The 18,118-nt window shown below is 38.8% G+C and overlaps 1 protein-coding gene across 7 annotated transcripts in view; it reads left to right on the top strand.

The window, feature by feature from the left end:
* Positions 1 to 12,117: 12,117 nt before the first annotated feature.
* PRUNE2 (prune homolog 2 with BCH domain) overlaps positions 12,118 to 18,118 on the top strand; it is a 129,436-nt gene continuing 123,435 nt past the window's right edge. For 5 of the 7 annotated variants that reach the window (XR_012577998.1, XM_074532246.1, XM_074532245.1 and 2 more), the window contains exon 1: positions 12,120 to 12,275. Coding sequence is in view for 6 of the 7 variants with exons in the window: in XM_074532246.1 (XP_074388347.1) it covers positions 12,240 to 12,275 (36 nt within the window). In the remaining variant the exon portion in view is untranslated. Of the gene's footprint in view, positions 12,276 to 18,118 lie in introns of all 7 variants that reach the window. The other 2 variants (XM_074532242.1, XM_074532243.1) reach the window with 2 other exon arrangements.

Genomic DNA, 18,118 nt, shown 5'->3' with positions numbered 1-18,118 from the left:
TGATCACTGAGACATAGAACTGGAATATAAAAAAGGGCATTCAGATGAATATTGTAATTTTCTATGTGTCTATAGATACACATGAGCGGACTGGTTTTCTCACATTCTTTCAACTCAATTTATTTAAATACCTTAGATTTTCCATTTTAACTAGTTTTACTCTGGTTATTCATGTTTATATCATTATTTGTTTCCAATAGTTGCTGGGAGTCAAACAGACAAATTTTTTGTCTTCTATCACAGGTTACTAAAGGAGACTTTCAACAAAGAAGTCAATGCTAACTTATTCTGAAAGTTAAAATTAATATGGAGAACATTTATTTTAATCTTTCAATCAAAATCTCAGCCCTTCTTTTGAGCCTTGAAGCAGAAATTAACTTTCATCACTTTTGTTAATTAATCCACTGGTGGCCAGAGTGGAATCCCATGAAACCGCTTGTATATCTCTGAGGTCTACAATGCTGTGTGCCACTAGAGCGGGAATAGAAAGACAAGCAGCATGTCCTTCAGCCAAAAAGACAATGAGTCCTTCAGTCGCTATCCCTAATTCATCCACTGAAAAATTATTTCATTGCTATCCCTTCACATTTCTGAGACAAATACACTTCTCACGAATTTTACCTGGACTTCCATCATGTATGGCATTGTTACTTCTACCTTGGAAATCTTGAGACAGAAAGATTAATTTAACATGGATAGTTCAAAAATGCCAACACTGATCTTTTTCTTCTATTTGAAAGGAAGGAGAATTACAGTCAAAGGACATGCCAAACTTAAATATTATGGTACAATTTTTATATGGTGAAAGTGATGATTATTGCTGCTTCTACTGTATTTTATTATATCAAAAGGAAGAGTAAAACACATTACCTGGATGTTTTGACATAATTTCCCACATCTGATGAATATTTTTAAGTAAAAGTGGAAGGGTAGGTAACTTCAGCAACCAATACTGGGAATTGAGGCCCTTGTTCAAATAATATAAAAAGATTTGCTCAACCTAACACATGTATTCAATGGACTTAAAGAAATGTTAGAGTTTGTGTGCTTGTGAGATCTGAGCCTTACAAAGGGTTTGAGACAATATTGGTTCTCATGTATTACAGGAAATGGAAGGAAATGAGATAACCTTTTGTCAGAGCTCCGTGCAGGTAAGGGAAAAAAGGATAACACCTGCCAGATAATTTTTCTGATGACTACTGTTATCTCTGATACTAGCAAGAAGGACAAATCACCAAGTGTTAAAATTGATTATTGTCAGTTAAATCAGGATCATTTCCAAACAGGTACCATTTAAAGAAATAACACCTGTTCTATGTAAACTAAAACATTTTTGTTGAATAACAAAGAAATAAATTAAGATATGAAATGACACATTAGCTTTGGCATTCTGAAGACACTTAAAGCCCAAGGCAGTTTATGTTTAATTAGCTCTCCAAGGTAGAAAACAATTCTATATAGACAGATCCCTTAGCCTTTTATCCTTCATCCCTACCTTGGACTTATCCATCTGAAGGAGAGCTAGAGGAGAAGTATAATCTAGCTGGAAAAATGGATAGCTCAGTTTCCCACCAAGCAAATAATTCCTGGGTATCTTGAGAATTTGCTATAAAAATCAATAGTGTATTCTTTCTTCTATGCTGTGTCCTATTTGAAGCAAATAATACTAATTCAGTAAATGGTCCTCAGAAAAAACAGTTGCTGAGATTAATTCAAAGTTGAGCAGCTTCAAAGAAGTTTTGCCCTCATAAAATGATCAGTTTGACTTAGTTTACTTTTACTCAGATTACAAACAGTTGCTTTCCTACAGGAAGCCCTGGACTGTAAGCAATGAGAGGCATCAGGGTGCCTGTATGCTGTCTTCCAAGAATGAACTTTCTCTGATTCTGCTTAAAGAAGCTTTGGGCTGTGAAACAAAAATCCCGTTTTTCTGCCTGTAATAACACAGTTCAAATATCTCTTCTCTTCAACAACTGCACATTGTTGAATTGCAACATTCTGGATAAATATGAGCTCTTCAGGAAGTGACTGTTGTAAGGTACAATTAGATGAGCTATGTACTACCAAGGGAAAGGATCCCAAAGGAATTACTTGTCAAGAGCTATAATCACTATAAATATAAAGGAGGCAATTTCTAGGACTCTCTTCATAGTGCCATGCACATATAAACCAATAAACATGGGAAGATAGAATAATGCTAACAAAGGAAATCAGTATATAAAACTAAATGTTGAGACACTATGAGGAAGATATAGTACCCAATACCAACTTTTAGTTCAATTAAAAAATGGGAACTTGGCTGTCATAAAGCACTACAGTATCTTTGAACTCAGTTGAAAATGAGCACTTGGTTAGTCCTGTATTCTGTTCCTCATTGCTCTACAGAAATGCAATTGTGGATTAGACAATTTGTAGAGTTGAAGAGAAAATGAAGATAGGTAAGAAGGAGGAAATCTTGCCCACAGTAATTTGGGTGGAGAACATTTTCATGACTGTAGAAGATGCAGTCATTCATCTTTTATTAAAAAAATAAAAGAAGAAAAAAGAAAAAAAAGAAAAAAAGAAAAATGGTTGTTGAGAAAGCACTGTCATTTTGTCTTGGTGAGTTATTTCACTTTCAGGTGCAAGAACAAAACTCTCCCTCATTGAAGCGAGAAAAGGAATGTAATGTAAAGCATAATTTTCCCTTCTTAGAGTAAAAGGGATATCTATGCAGAAGCATAAATACTATTTATTCAGGTGGTCATGATAAAAGTATATGTGCTTATTCTGCTTATGTTTCTTAATTCTTAATTCAAAGATTAATTAGTTCTGACATCCTCATACACTGATTAGTCTATTCCTCCCATACACACCACTCTTAGTTGTTATTTATTCTACAGCAGTGCAATTTGCCACCAAGATTCTTTTTAGGCTCAGTATTGCCTCCACATGCTACTGTAATTATTGCCATAAAAAAATATACAATTTACATGCATGTTACAATCTTCTCCAGGCTGTAAATACTTCTTACAAAAATTATTCCTACTAAAGTGAATTGAATTGCACACTGAGTAAGTAAATAGACTGAACCCAGCACTCAGAAAACCTATTGAGGTATATATTTAACTGTCTTGCGTCTTAATCTTATGATTGCAACTATTTTGTGACTATGAAGTCACTCTTTATATGCAGTTAGCAGATGAGAAGGGAACAACTTCTAATCTGAATTTTTGCTCTATTTTTATTATACACCCTACAAGTGAGGGTTTAGAGGATTCTAAGTACTGTTTTACTCCTTCATAATCCCCTTAACCTCTTTTTCCTTACTTCCACAAAAAATTGCGGCAATCTTATCCCACCAGAGCTTTGTATTGACTTACTAAGTAGACTTTGCTTCCTTATCCTCTGTTTCTGAATAGAGAATAGAAATACTATTCTCTATTTTCAATAGCCAGCATATTTCACTGTGTCTGAGTTTATGGCTTAGACTGGGAGGTGCTGTGTCATAAGAGCGTCCTAGATTGTCTTCCTCTTTCCTGAAGCAAATAAACTCACATAAAAGCATAGACCAACATTCCTAACAAAATGTATTCTACCCCTCTGAAAATATCACTGACTGTATGTCATTTCACAGCTATGAATTTCCCTTGGGAAAGTGGCCTAAACAATGTTTTATATTTTTAAAGGGTTTTGAGATAATCATTAAACTTTTGAAACAAACAATAAGATAGATTGTTTATCAAGACCTTAATGGTGTCTTTTAACAGTGTTTTTTTCTGGAATTGGTTTGGAAAAAGCATATTAAGTTCTATTTCCTGAAAACAAAAGGTAGGCTTCATGGGAAGAGAGCAGAATGTGATCTTTTTAGCTATATTAGTGGTCTCTGCTTATCAATGCTTAAAATCACTAATAACAAACACATTGCTCATACTTCAGCACAAAATACATAGTCAATGGACACTAAATTAATGTAAAGACCTTAAAAAATATTCTAAATACATGCCCTTAAAATAATATGCATATATTCATATTTGTTTCTTGATATTTTTTGTGATAAGCTTTATGACAGTTCTACAGTTCGTGTTTTTCTGTTTTTGCCACTGTGCTGCCTAACAGCAAAGCAAGCCTTTTATTTCATCTCTCCAGGGATGTCTTTTTGACATCAAACCTGTTTGTAGATTCTGATACTAGTGTTCTTTATCTTCTAAAGGAAAGAAATGAATAAAGTACTCTTTCATATTCTAAAATATCTTTTTTCTTGTGGGAAATATACATTAAAATTGACAAAGTTTTCTTTGCTTGTTTGACTGCTTTTAATATTTTATTTTTCTAATTATATATTTGCCCAGGAGGAGAAGCTTGAACAGAACATTTTATGATCTACCATAGTTCTTAGACACTTCTCTGCTTCATCAGCTCTTATCCTTAACGCAACTTCATGTATCCAACATCAGTGTTTACCTCACAGTACAAAGATCCACATTTATTCTACTCTTTTCTCTACGAGAATAGAGTGTCCTTAGTTGAAAGACAACCTCATTTCCAGAGCTGCATAGGGAAGCTTTTACAACAGTTGTCTGCACTTTACTGGTACTGTGGGTAAGTAGGGGAGTTTGAATAAACAAAGTAATTAGGAACATAACAGCAAATTTTGATTCCTTTCATAAATAAGACCAATATGAATCTTTTCTTAGCAGTGACACTGATGATCACTAATGGCCAAGCCTGTTATCTTGACAGTATGAATTATAAGAGTTGAAAAGCCAAAGTCTTGATTACAAGAGATACTATTGTTGAAACAGAAAATAAATGCAAGTCCTTGGCATTAATCCCATTGGTTTAATAATAGCAAAATAATCCATAAAAACATAAATCACAAATAACAGAAAATAGTCCAAGATGGTAGTTTTTGTTTCCATGAAAAAGTAATAAATTTTTGTTATTAATATTGTTGCTGTTTCTTATCTCACTGCTGTTTTCAGTAAATTGTTCTTATCTCAAGCCATGATATTCAGCATTTGTGCCCCCAGTTCTCAACTTCATCCTGCCTTAGTGGGAAGGGGGAGGGGAAAGAGGGAGCGAGGATGGCATTTGGTTTTGGACACTCTTGGGTATGGGCATTGGATTAGGGAGTACCGCTCCTAAACCATGACATTGCTGCCTACTTTGGGGCTCTAACCCACAACTCTGGGATTAAGAGTCTCGTGGTCTACTGGCTGAGCAAGAAAAGGCATGGGATGGTACAGAAAAACCTCTGGGTCCTGGCAAAACTATGACAGGCATACAGAATCACCCACTATAACTCAGACTCAAAGGAAAGACTCTGCTTTCTGAGTTCTGTGCTCTTCTGCCATAGCCTGCGTTTTTGTCCACTACACATGAATTCCTCTCACTCGCACCTTCAGATCACTATCAGTTTTGTAATTCTACTGTTGCATTTGTGTGTCATTAAAAAAATTGAATTAATTTTAAATTAAAATCCCCAAAAGTTAGAGGTAATATCTATAAATATCCTTTATTACCCTTTATTAATACTTTCACTTAGGACCTTCATAGTATTGTAGAATCAAAGAATGGCCTGTATCGGAAGGGGCCTTAAAGATCATCATGTTCCAATGTCCCTGTTGTGGGCAGGATAAAGAAACTGACCACTCACAAGCCTTACTTTTCTTATCAGTATATCTGCTAAACATTCGGCATTGTCTGCAAAGCAAAGGTCCTATGAATTTGCTGAGTATGTATGAATTTCAAAGGCCAAGGTAGGAACTGTATTCACCCTAATAACATGGCATTCTTTTTAGTAATGTAACTGTAGTTAGCTATGTTACTTGTCTGTGGAATGAGAAGACCTGTCTAAAAGTAATAACATGACATTCTACTAATTAAGTAATTTCTGCCTTAAAAATTACTTCTAGCTGGTCTATGATAAGCAGTTGCACATTCTGGTCAACTTGCAAAATGAAAAGTTCTTACATTACCTTTTGGCTTCCAAATAGTAACGACTATATTATTCAGTGTAATGTATTTCACAATTATTACCACAGAGCCAACATTCTCGTCATGTTGTTTTCTATAATTTGAATTACAGGGTCAATTGAGCGTCACTCTTATTCCATTTTTATCTGTATTCAAAATAATAGTTGTAAGTATGGTCCCTTGTGAAGGTCTGAACATCTCCAAATCCATACAGTATGCAGTTGATCAATGGCAATCTATATGGCAAAAGTTTGATGTACTGTTTACTCTAATTTTCTTATAGTTAACTGGAAAATGCCTTATGCTCACTGCAGCCTAAAAATTCTGAGGACTTTGACCCATGTACATGGGAAACAAACAGTGTTAATGATTTAAGTCAAGTATCTTAAGCCCTGACCCCCTACTTTGACAGAGATTACCCTTAGAATCATGCTTTCTGCCTAGTTTAAATACTACTAGTATAAGGCAGCATAATAGGAATAAATTTCCTTCAATTAACTTCCAAGAGATAAGTGAACAGGAGATTTGTTAATAGCTTAAACTGAGCCCATCTACCAGAATTACTTATTTGACCTGGGACTAGCTTCCCACAAGTAGCCTGCATGGAGGCTGTGCACACGACATAACATAATCTGTCATTCAGTAGACTGATCATTTGTACAGCTGGGGATGTATGCACATGACACACGGAATTTGCCCAAATTATCAGCATACGTGGTGTAAGAAAGAGGTAGCAGCACAGAAGGTTAACTTCTATAATAACCCGGCTTAGAATACAGCTCTGTTGAAATTTGATAACAACCTGGGAACTTGGTTTCCATGGACATAGTGCTGATGGGAAATGAATCTGGATTCTGGCTTCTCACACTTAATTTCATGCTTATTTGTTATAAACTGTAGTTTGGGAGTGGACTAAACAGGCAGTTCTATTGTCCACTTTCAGCCTGTACTTTCTCACACAGAAAGACATTTAATCATCCATTGTTTGGGATACCTCCAAGTACATTTGATATTGATTCAATATTGTTTTTTGGCTTTGAATTAGTAGCTAGCCTTGGCTCAAAAATGCACACTCTGGTATCTTATTCAGTATTGCAAGGAGGAACAGAACAGACAATTATTGTAACACAGGAATTATATGCTATTCACAATTAAAATATGGTTAATGCATTTGGTCTTTGAAAATCTCAACAAATATCTGTATCAGACTTTTAGAAGTCACCTTCTAGGCAGGCATGGCTTCTTTCTCTTCCTTTGTCCCTCAGGAAATGCAGTGGCAATTTCATTTTTCCACAACTAATATTTCACAAAAGAAATAGGGCATATTATAAAGTTTTACCTTGAAATTTACCTTGCAACTTATTTTGCCTTGAAATTTATTTTCATAAATGAAATAATTGAATAAAAGTAATCCTTTGGAGAACAAAATTTCTTAAAACTATTTTGTTTACATTGGACAAACCAGAAGCGCAAAAGGGACAATGAGTTCATTGCCTTCATTTTCATGTTTACTTTCACTAAAGAAAGAAAGGAGGCATTCACAGCATAGAGGTATTATGCATTCTTGATGGATAGTCTTCATGTTTGGAGAAGGGTCTTCTGATACTTGAAATGTTTTCTTTTTGTCTATCTTTATAGGGTGACTGGCAACCAGTAATAAGCAGTGTTCCCCAGGCTCAGTAGTGTATCCAGTTCCATTTAATATCTTTGTCCATGATCTGGGTGAGGGGTTGACTGAGTGGCCCCTCAGACAGTTTGCAGATGACACCAAGCTGGGTGGGAGTGATTCCTGCTGAGGGCAGGAAGGCTCTACAGAGGGATCTGGGCGGGCTGGATCGATGGATCAAGGCCAGTGGTATAAGGCTCAAAAAGGCAAAGTGCCAGACCCTGTCCTTGGGGCACCAGCACACCATGCAAGAGTGCTCAAGGCTGGGGGCAGAGAGCCTGGAAAGCTGCCCAGCAGAAAAGGACCAGGGGCTGTTGGTTGACAGCAGCTGAACATGACCCAGCTGTGCCCAGGTAACTAAGAAGGCCAGTGACATCCTGGCCTATATCAGCAACAGTGTGGCCAGCAGGACTAGCAAAGGGAGCAAAGGATAGCCTCTGTACTCCTGTGAGGTCTCACCCCAAATTCTGTATCCAGTGTTGGGCCTCCCACTCACTATAGGACAGACACTGAGGGGCTGGAGAGCGTCCAGAGAGGGTGAAAGGTGTTGCGGAGTGCAAGCCCTGTGAGGAGTGGCTGAGGGAGCTGGGGTTGTTTAATCAGGAGAAAAGACTTGTTGATGTGGCATTTAGGGACACATTTAGTGGTGCACACTGGTGCTGGATTAATGGGTGGACTTGATGATGTAAGGGGTAAACAAAACAATTCTATGACCCTGGGACCTATGAAAAACTGTGGAAATACTAAACACAGGAAGTGAAGACACTTGACACCAAAGACTGGATAATTGGTGATTCTAAGGATGGGACATATTGGTAAAACTCCTCGAGAAAAAGTCAGTAGTTTCATAGGTGTACCTGGAAATCATAGTGACTTTGAAAGTAAAATGGCTTGAATGCCAGTGCCAATGACTGTCAGCCTACTGCTGCTATGCACATATTTGTCCTTTTTTGTTTCTTTGGGTGGCTGTCTGCAGAACTAGTCTGTCAGTAATTTGTGAAATCATCTTTTTCCTTTCAAACTTTTAAATAATATCCTCTTACAAAAGCTGAGGCTGTGAACTTCTTTTGTGCTATTATTAAAATGATTATGTTACATTCTCACTCCATGGGCAGGAACTATTTATTCTTACTGTGGTAGTATAAAAAGTCTTGCAATGGGAACCTCAGCCTTATTTAACATGAAAATGATTGTTAATAATTATTGAAGTGTTTATCATACAAATACATTTTGATAGAAATATTGGACCACTAGATTGCTATATCATGACAGCTCTTCTATTTCCTTGGTAAACTTAAAACTGCTAAACTGAGTTACAGAGTTTAGTTCTGAGTTGCTTTGAGACATGTGTAATCACTGGTTTTACTTCTCCATTACATAGAATAGAATGATTTGAACAGTATGCCTGAAGAATAAATAAAATGGATAGGAACCACAGAAACTATGAAATATCACAAAAGTCTGTATTACTTGGTAGCACACAGTAAGTATGAGGATATAAGGTTTTACTAGGATACTTTGGGTATCATACAAATTACTTTTCCCTGGATGACCATAGTGAAAATGGAAGGAGTTTTAGAAGAACATGATGTGTAAGATGTTGTTCATCATTACTGGAGTTACAGGGGCTTTTAGGAAGCAGCAAAAAGGCATAGCAAAGTAATAATGTATTTACACATACTTAAATAATGGTTGAAATTAAAAAATGAAGTTTGCCATGTGATCAGAGAAGCATTCACTTCCAAACCATATTCTCTGAAGAAGTATGACATTATTTGTATTTCCATTTTCAAAACAAAAAAGACACACAAAGCTGAAGTCTCAATTCAGGGAAGGGAAGCCTAATTCCCTTCAGTGTGACAAGACCTACTGCAAATGTGCTTATGAACAAGTCAAACCCCAGTATTGCTCAGCAAGTCTATTTTTCAATAATTTGATTCTATAAATGTGTCCCAAATTCTCACTTTGGGACACATACATGATTTTCCCACAGATTTAGTAAGTAGATGAGTTGCACACATGAAATGAAGAACACACCTTAGGAAGAGCCTCTGGATGATTGTGAAGGGTTTTAGCTACTTTAGGAATGAGGATAAAAAAATAAACAAGGTCCTGATTCACCTCTAATTTACCCTTCAGTAAAGTGGAAGTAAATTAGTGGCTAGAAGGGGGATAGAAAAGAGGAGAATAAGGCTTAGGAATTTCTATTAAATATTAAACAGATACAGACATTGGTACTCTGTCCATGGTTTTGCACAATAGGACATGAATAATTAATTATTCAATATGTAACTCATACAATAATTATGGGGGCAAAAAAGTAACTCAAAAAGCAGTTTCAAAAGCTATCTAGTCCTAATGTTTTCAGGGAGCTCAGGTGCACTCTCTTTTGTTGTCAGTGCAGCTGTACTGAGGCCATCTCTGGAAATCCAACATGCGGATCACGAAGTATCCGCACGGCTCTTCTAGATTCAGTGAAGGACCACTTGGATACTACAATGTAGAGGTATATTTACGTACACTGATCTGTTCAGTGAATGTACAGAGAAGCAATTAGTCAACACATCTTATTTACAGCGTATAAGAGTGAGTCTGCTTTTGGTACGAGGCATAAGAACACAACTTTCCTGCCTGTTTAGCAAATTCTGCTTCTTCATTCAATTATTTGCTGTTCTGGTGCTTTTTAAAAATTCTTTTTTAATACATATGCACCAAAAATGACTTTTTAAGCACCACTTTCCCAAACTTCAGTTTAGATCATGTTACAAGGTGGATTTTAAAATTTTGTTTTGCAGACTTAACTGAAGTGAGAGATATACTTTACTGCTTTTCTTTGTGCAGGGCATACTGTTTTCTTATTTGACAATGAATTCCAAGTCAATCTCATCTTTGCATCCCAAGTTACACAGCAATTTCTGTATTGTAAAACCTCAGTTTCAAGTTACATATATGACAGTATGTTGTGCAAAACCTGTAAATTTTCAGGAGACCTACTTTTCTACAGAACAACCAGAAAACCAAATTCAGATAGAGTTCTGAAATAAATCAATGGGCAAACAGACAAATGCATTTCAGAAGAAGAAATATTCCAGTAAATGAAACAGAAATTATCTTTTTCCTGAAGAACACTGTCATTTAGAGTACTTTGCTTCACGTTATTTGTCTACTCAAGTATTTTAATGAAGATTTACCTTCCAGTTTTAGACGGTAATGATGCAGATGAAGGTTTATTTTTTCTGTTCCCCAGAACAATTTCCAATTGGAACATATGACTAGGCAGAGCAGATTGATTATGGCAGGAAACACAGTAATAGGATCTGCAAGATGTCATGGAAGAATTAACAAATCAAATGAGAGTAAATTACAATTATAAGAAAAAGTTTGTTAATGAGGAAGCAAGAGCTTTTAGCTCTCAACAGTAATACCTTCCATGAGCTGCAAAAAACACACAAGAGAGAAAAATCCCAGATCTCATAGCTCTGAATTTATTAACAATTAGTCATCACTCACTCCTCAGTGAGGCACAACTTGATTGGAATAATAAAACTGCACTATTCAGGTTAGTTATTTAGAGTGGGAAAAACCCCCACACTGTGGGGAATACTGGTGGTGTGAGAGCACTGGACACGCCGCAAACCCTACAGCTCATTTTCTGGTCTACTCTGCACTCATTGCATGACCTCCCATTCACTTCTATAGTACTGGATTCCAGCTCTTCAACGTTTCTCTTTATTTCTTTACGAAGTGGATTCCAGCCTAGAAGGCTCCTTTGTGAGCTGTTCAATTGAATATGATATGTGACTGTGGGCACAATATTTAGAAATGATCCTAGGTTTGAGGTACAGGGCACGGTTTACTGAGGCTTGACTGAGAAAGACATAGAATCATAGAATGATTTGAGTTGGAAGGGACCTTAAAGGACATCTAGTTCCAACTCCCCTGCAGTGGACAGGGACACCTTCCACTAAACCAGGTTTAGAAGGAACGTTTGCACTAAACCAGAGCTCCATCCAAATTGCTCTTGAACTCCTCCGGTGATCGGGCATCCATCGGGCAGTCCCTGGGCGGTGCCTCACAACCCTCAGGAGAGGTTTTTCCCTAACATCTAATCTAACCGGCTCTTTTGCAACTTGAACCTACTGCTTGGCTCCCTCCAGACATTTGCCACCATGGGAAGGGAACCCCGGAGCGGTCAGTGCCTCTGACCCCAGTGCCCTCCAGCCTTTCACTGATGAGTCTTACTAGGGGTGAAGTGGGAACTGAGACACCGCCGCCCAAGCGAACCGCAGCAGCCACCGGCTGGTGCCTGTTGCTTGGAGCCCCTGCGTCGGGCGGGTCTCGGCGCGCCCTGTCCTTGGGTCAGGGATCCTTGTCAGAGGGCGAGCCGCCACTGCCCAGGGCCTGGCGCGGCTCAGGGAGCCCGCCCGGGTCCCGGCTCCGCGGGGCTCCGCGCGGCCCTTGCGGCACGGGCTGACGTCAGCGCTCGCGGCGGCCAGGGCGGGGCGGGGCGGGCGCTCCGCAGCGCGGGGGGCGCGGGGCAGCCGGGGCGCCGAGCGGGCAGCGGGGAGCGGGCAGCGCGGCCGCGCTCCTGCCTGCCCTGCGCCCGGCCGCAGCCATGGAGGAGTTCCTGCAGCGCGCCCAGTACCGGCTGGTGAGTCACGGCGGGGGCCAGCGGGCGCGGGACTTCGCCCGACTTGCCGGTGACTGCGGCCATCGGCCTCGCCTCCGCAGCCCCGGGTGCGGCGCCCGCGGGTGCGCTCCAAAACTTCTCGGGGCAGTGTTATGGTCCTCCCGGGCGGGCGGCGGGCGGAGGATGGGGCTGGTGACCTTCGCAGCGGCTCGGGCTGCGGCGTGTCTTGGGGGTGCGCTTTTCTCTCACACCTTGCTGCCCTCGAATTCCTGCTGAATAACGCTGTGCTTTACGAACCCACGAGCCCATATCTGACAGGCATTGAAGGAGGTGTCAACGTGCCGTTTCAGGATTATTTGCACATTTCTTGGGACTTTCAGATGCATCAAGTTGCATAGTTGAAGGGAGGGGAATAATACCCGAAGTCGCTGAGGAAGTGTTATTTCTGTGGTCTAAACGGCACTAGCAGTAGGGGATAAGTTTGGGTGAGGAAGATATTAAATAACTGTGCAATATGCAAAGATTACCAAGGTTCAGCATCGTAATTGTGTCTCAGTTGTCATCGGTCATTAATGCCGTAGTAGGAATCACAGAAGTAAATAGATCCTGTTCTCAAACAGCATGTTGGTAGGGCTGTGCTGAAACTGCCGAGTATTTATTTTGTTTACAGGGACTGTTAATCTACCCCAGACAGGGTGTGCTTTTCCCCTTTATGTAGATATCCTACTGTAATAGGATATAATACTGTAATGGATGTAATGGATGTAATACTGTAATGGATGTAGGATGTAATACTGTAATATCCTACTGCAAAAGTAGGATATTTTTAAGACTGGCACGGTCTTAGGCCAACTCATTTTCCATTTTGATTTCCTCTGCAAAACTCGGTTTTACTGCCTTCTTACCTTTCAGGCATAGCTTGCATGCCCACTAGCTATTCAGCTCTAAGAAATGTTCAGTTGTAAGAGTAGTAAGATAAACTCATGGGTTTATCCATGGCTGTTTTGTTTTATCCTGTTTCTTTGGGTATTTGGTACTTGTAGGGCCTTCCCAGTTTCATAGATGTGTTAAGAATCTCTGGAGAGGGAGGAATCATAAGCCCAAGATGCTCCTTCTTTGCCAGACGTGGTTCTGTATCTAAAATGATTGGTAAAAGATGATTTGTTACACTATACATTCTTGGCATGAATTGTTGGAAATCACTGATTCAACTGATTTTTTAGAGGAGTGGAGAAAGAGATGAGAAAATGAATCCCTTGGTGGCTTCCTTAATATTTAACTGTGTTGGCAAACCCTGAGGGTAAATAAACATGAAGTGTGTAATTCTGGTGACATGCCAACACAAGTTGTTTTAGAATGTACTTTTAGGAATTTTTAAGATATTTCCCTTATATTGTCATATAAGCAGTTGTAGTTTTGGTAGCCCTCCTAAAAGATACTGCACAATGCAGTTACAAATTCTTACTACATTTTTCACTTTAGAATTTCATGTATTACAAAATTTGAGATGGAGATGGTAGCTTTGACAAACTTTCTGCTCAAGAACATCATAGGTAGTCTTACTTGATGGACGCTAATTGTGCAACGATAATGCTTCCCATTAGTAAGGGGTAGCAGTAAAAACGATTTGCTTATCTCTAAAAGCAAATATTGCACTAATCTTTCTGAATAGCTTTTGTTACTCAGAAAGGACTTGTCTAGAAAACCAGAACTTGAAGGAGGTCCATGGAGAAAGATAAAATTATTTCTTTCGTTTAGATCAAGGGAGGAGCACAGCAACTGAACACACCACAGGAACACCTTTATATTCCTATAGTGTGTGTTTTCAAAAGAAATGCAGAATCCTCTTGGTGCCTTCTAAGTCGTGGGAGGAAAAGACATGTTTTGGAGGAGGCCTCCTCTACAATAGTGGTATTGTGGCAGGACTTTCTGGCTCCATGTATGGGCATGTCAGCTGGTAATGGCTGAGGTGAAGCATCTGAGCACTGGTGAGTTCAGTTCAGAACAGATCCATAAATTTTATAGGTTGTCTTCAATTTGCCAGTTTACGGTAGTACAGTGGCCTGAAGAGAGTAACCCAGAGAAATTAAAGATTTTTTTCTGCAACATGAGAGGCTGATGTTGTGTTTTCTTTTCAGCTTGGTCAGGCCTTTTGTGGAGAATTGTTCTCATCTGGTAGCCAAAGGCTGAGTTGCGGCCAAGCAGTGAGCACTCTTTGTTTTAACACTGATGTAAGGTAAAACTATGCAAGGGTGAATGACTAAGGAGGAAGGAGCTGCTGTGCATTGTGCTACTGCAGCCATATCTGTGGAAGATGCCAAAAGGCCTACAGTTGTATCTGAGAGGCCTGGTGATGCCAGTGTCGCAGTGCTGGCATTTCACACCACAGGTATTCTTGTTAGGTTAAACAGATTACAGTGCACAGACTGGGTGGTTGTTACTCAACATGAGTAAAGGAAAATTTTCTCCAGAAGAGCAGTTGCTCCAGACCATGCAGGGGAACCTATTACAGGAAGTGCTTTGTCATTCATTTGGGTCTGGATCCAGCCACAACATTAATCAGGGCTATTTATCCACTCAGAGGAAATTATAGCCTTGGACTGTGCTGCACAAAGGGCATGCTGGTTTTTTGTTTTCTAAGTCTTTGTATTGTGTACCTTCATTGATTGTTGGAGAGGAAAATTCTTGATGTATTATCTATTAATAATAAAGCCTCAACTAGACTATTCCTTCTTAAAAAAACAATGGATTTTGCTTTTGTAGCTTGTAAAACTCACTTAGAAATTTCCAGTACCAATCTTTGAAGTTTTTATGTATAATCTATATAAAGCCAAGGAGGCAAAAGTTTTGAAGGCAGTACATGATGGGATATAAGAAATGCCATACTAACATTTTTTCCACATTTCTGGTTCAGTTCTGCAGGTTTTTCTCCAGTTTTTGGGTAAGTCTAGTAATAAAGAGACAATAGGTGAGACTAGATGAGGTCAAAGATCCTTCTAAACAATTCCATCTTATCTAGAGGGAGATTATAAACAATAGAATACACGGGCTGGTCAGGCGCTGAAAGCTTAGATCAAAATGTATAGCTGAACTAACATGTTAGCCACAGCTAGAACCATCTTCCATACATTTGGCTATGTCATGTGCTTGGTTTTTTTTTATGCTTTGTCTTCAACAAAATCCCTGAGACAGTGGGTTTTACAGTTTTATCCTGTGCATTGTTTGACAGCGCCAATATCCCTCTTTGTTTGCTATAAATTGCCTGACAATTTCCATGTGTCTTCTATGATGCTTCTACCTGAGTGAATATTTTTATTTCACTTTCTCTCTGGCCTTTAATCAAGTAGTACCATATCCTCCCTGTCTTCTTTCGGACATTTTTAAGCTAAAGTTTTCTATTGCCTCTTTATACATGAGCATAAGTCTATCACTCTGCTCATCCTTGTGCCCTTTCTCTGAAGATTTTATTTAACCATTTGAAAGCTGGGGAGCCCAGAACCACCTGTCAGGTTTAAGTTGTAACACCATAAAAGACTGACAGTTGTACAGTTGTCTTCTCTTTTTTTTTTTTTTTTCATTTTCTTAAGGGTTCTTGCTATCCTACTTATTCTGTTTTACTGTCAGAAGGCATTTTTCTGATGCTTTCAGAGTATCATGTAACATGAATTGATGATGTTTTTGCTGCTTAGTAATACCTTTTTAAAAGCTCATCTGACAGTGTACAGTACCTGAGTGCAGTTAAAAATGGAGACAGGTTGTTTTCTCACATTTTCCCTAGCCTGCACTTCTTGGCTCTCAATACCACTTACTGTTTTATTCCCTTGTCCCTCAGTGTCATGAGTCCTTTCTGCAGTTCTTGTAGCCAGTTACAGATTTAACTCTCCTAAATCATCCAGTATTGTCTGCAGCTTTTTCCACCTTGTTATTTGCCTGCCTTTCCTACTAGAAGTAGTATTATTTATTATTTATGGATATGAGAAACAGCACATAGCACATATTCTTTTGGAGAGTCTTTTTTTGGTTATTCTTCACTGAAAAACTGACCATTTGTTCCTGTCCTTTTTTTCCTGAACTTCTAGTTCGGTAGTGTGTCATGAAAGGATGACACCCCTTTTTTCTTGGGTGATTTTGTTTCTTTATTAGCCTGTAGGAAATTTTTCAGTAGTATTTTGGAAGATCCAATACAATAGTTGCTTGTCCTTCTCTGCGTCTTACTGAGTTATTTAAGAACTTAACTTAAAACAAATTTGTACAAAAAATGTCATACTTTGCAAACATTGTGTTTCCCCCACTGTATTATGTTATTAATCTCTTGGAATTCGACTCCTTCATGTACAGGCAAATCATCCAGATGGAGAAGAGTTACTGATCAGTCAGTATAAAATTTTGTATAATTTATTCAAGAAAACAAAAGTTTTCAAAAGTTTAAGGTTTCAATGGTGTAGCTTCAGACTGGTTATCAGAGCAGTTATCAAGATGTTAAAGTCAATTAAATAGAGAACTAAACATTCAGAAAGTACTTCCTCAGTAATTCTCTGACGTGAAATACTATGTACTGAGGAAGGTACTTCAAATAGGTATTTTTCAAGTATTCTTACATGCTTCAGACTGTTACAGTGAAGTGGAATGACTGTGAGAAGCTAAATCAAGGGAATATGTCAAGAAAGAAGCTGTAAAAAATTTAAAAACAAATTTACAGAATTTCGTCTGAGAGACGCTGAAACAATGACTGCCAGAGAGTGCTTTTTCCCTGCTTTAGGTCTGTGCCTAATGGAGAATCTAATGCTTTGTATGCTGGCTTCAGGGAAGTCCAGAACAGAATGGGCCGCAGAAAGGCTTAATGTGCTGATGATACTGAGATAACCACATACTGCAGCAAAGTGCTTCAAACTAGTAATTGAAAGATGGTCCTCCTCCTGCAGAGGATAGCAAATTAGCAGGGGAAATTATCTTTCTAAATGCTATGCCATCTTCAGCAGTTAACAGTATTTGGGAGAAAACCCCAAACCCTCTAAAAATTGAAGTTATTTTCTTCCCTTGCTGATACAAGAAAAGAGAACAGAATGCTGTACGAATGCTACACCTGGCAGGGTACACACTGGACAAATGGGGTATTATGACCCCAGACAGGTGGTGTGCCCAAATAAATACTGGACTGTGTTACTGGACATTTTCCAGTCTGAGGAGAAGATAACTGAGGGCCAGGCCCTTGACCAGGGAGATGCCCTTGAGAATAGTTAAAAAGGCTTTTAAGGCGCTGCTTTGATAGATATGAAAAAATGAATGTTGTGCTTGTTTCTGAGGCACAGAAGTTCAAAGAACAGTTAGTGATGATGGCATGACTCGAGTAGATTTATGTGACCGCAGTTTAAAAACAAGCTGAGTCACTTACATGCTTATTCATAGTGCCTCTTATTTTCCTATCTGGAGTTCTTTTATCAATGATAGGCAGTGGTTACTTTGAAAATAGTATTTGATTTAGTTGGAATAGTTTTGGCTTTACAGGAAGTGAGAAACACTACACAAGTGAAGCAGAAGTTATTTTCCCAGAAACTGCCGAACATCTCCAAGCTGAGGTCTAAAAAAGCTTTTAAACATTTAGGCAGGGAATCAAGTCTTACCCTCTCATGTGTCTTCTGTGCATTCATCCAGCAGCACACACGAGACGTGACTCCACTTAGCAAGGCACTTATGCTATGTAAGAATTAAAGAGTATGAGTAATGATATTGACTCCAGTTGGAAAACTCAGATATAGAAGTTGTTCATACACCTAAAATGGTTGCAGAATCGGAGTATTATGGCTGATTAACATTCTATTACTTAAATCTGTCAGAAGAAATCATGCAGCAGCAGCTATGGAGTC

Source organism: Zonotrichia albicollis, chromosome Z (genome assembly GCF_047830755.1).
Source record: "Zonotrichia albicollis isolate bZonAlb1 chromosome Z, bZonAlb1.hap1, whole genome shotgun sequence".
Lineage (NCBI taxonomy): Eukaryota > Metazoa > Chordata > Aves > Passeriformes > Passerellidae > Zonotrichia > Zonotrichia albicollis.
Note: the sequence above shows the minus strand (reverse complement) of the source record. Positions and strands in the feature narration are given on the sequence as shown.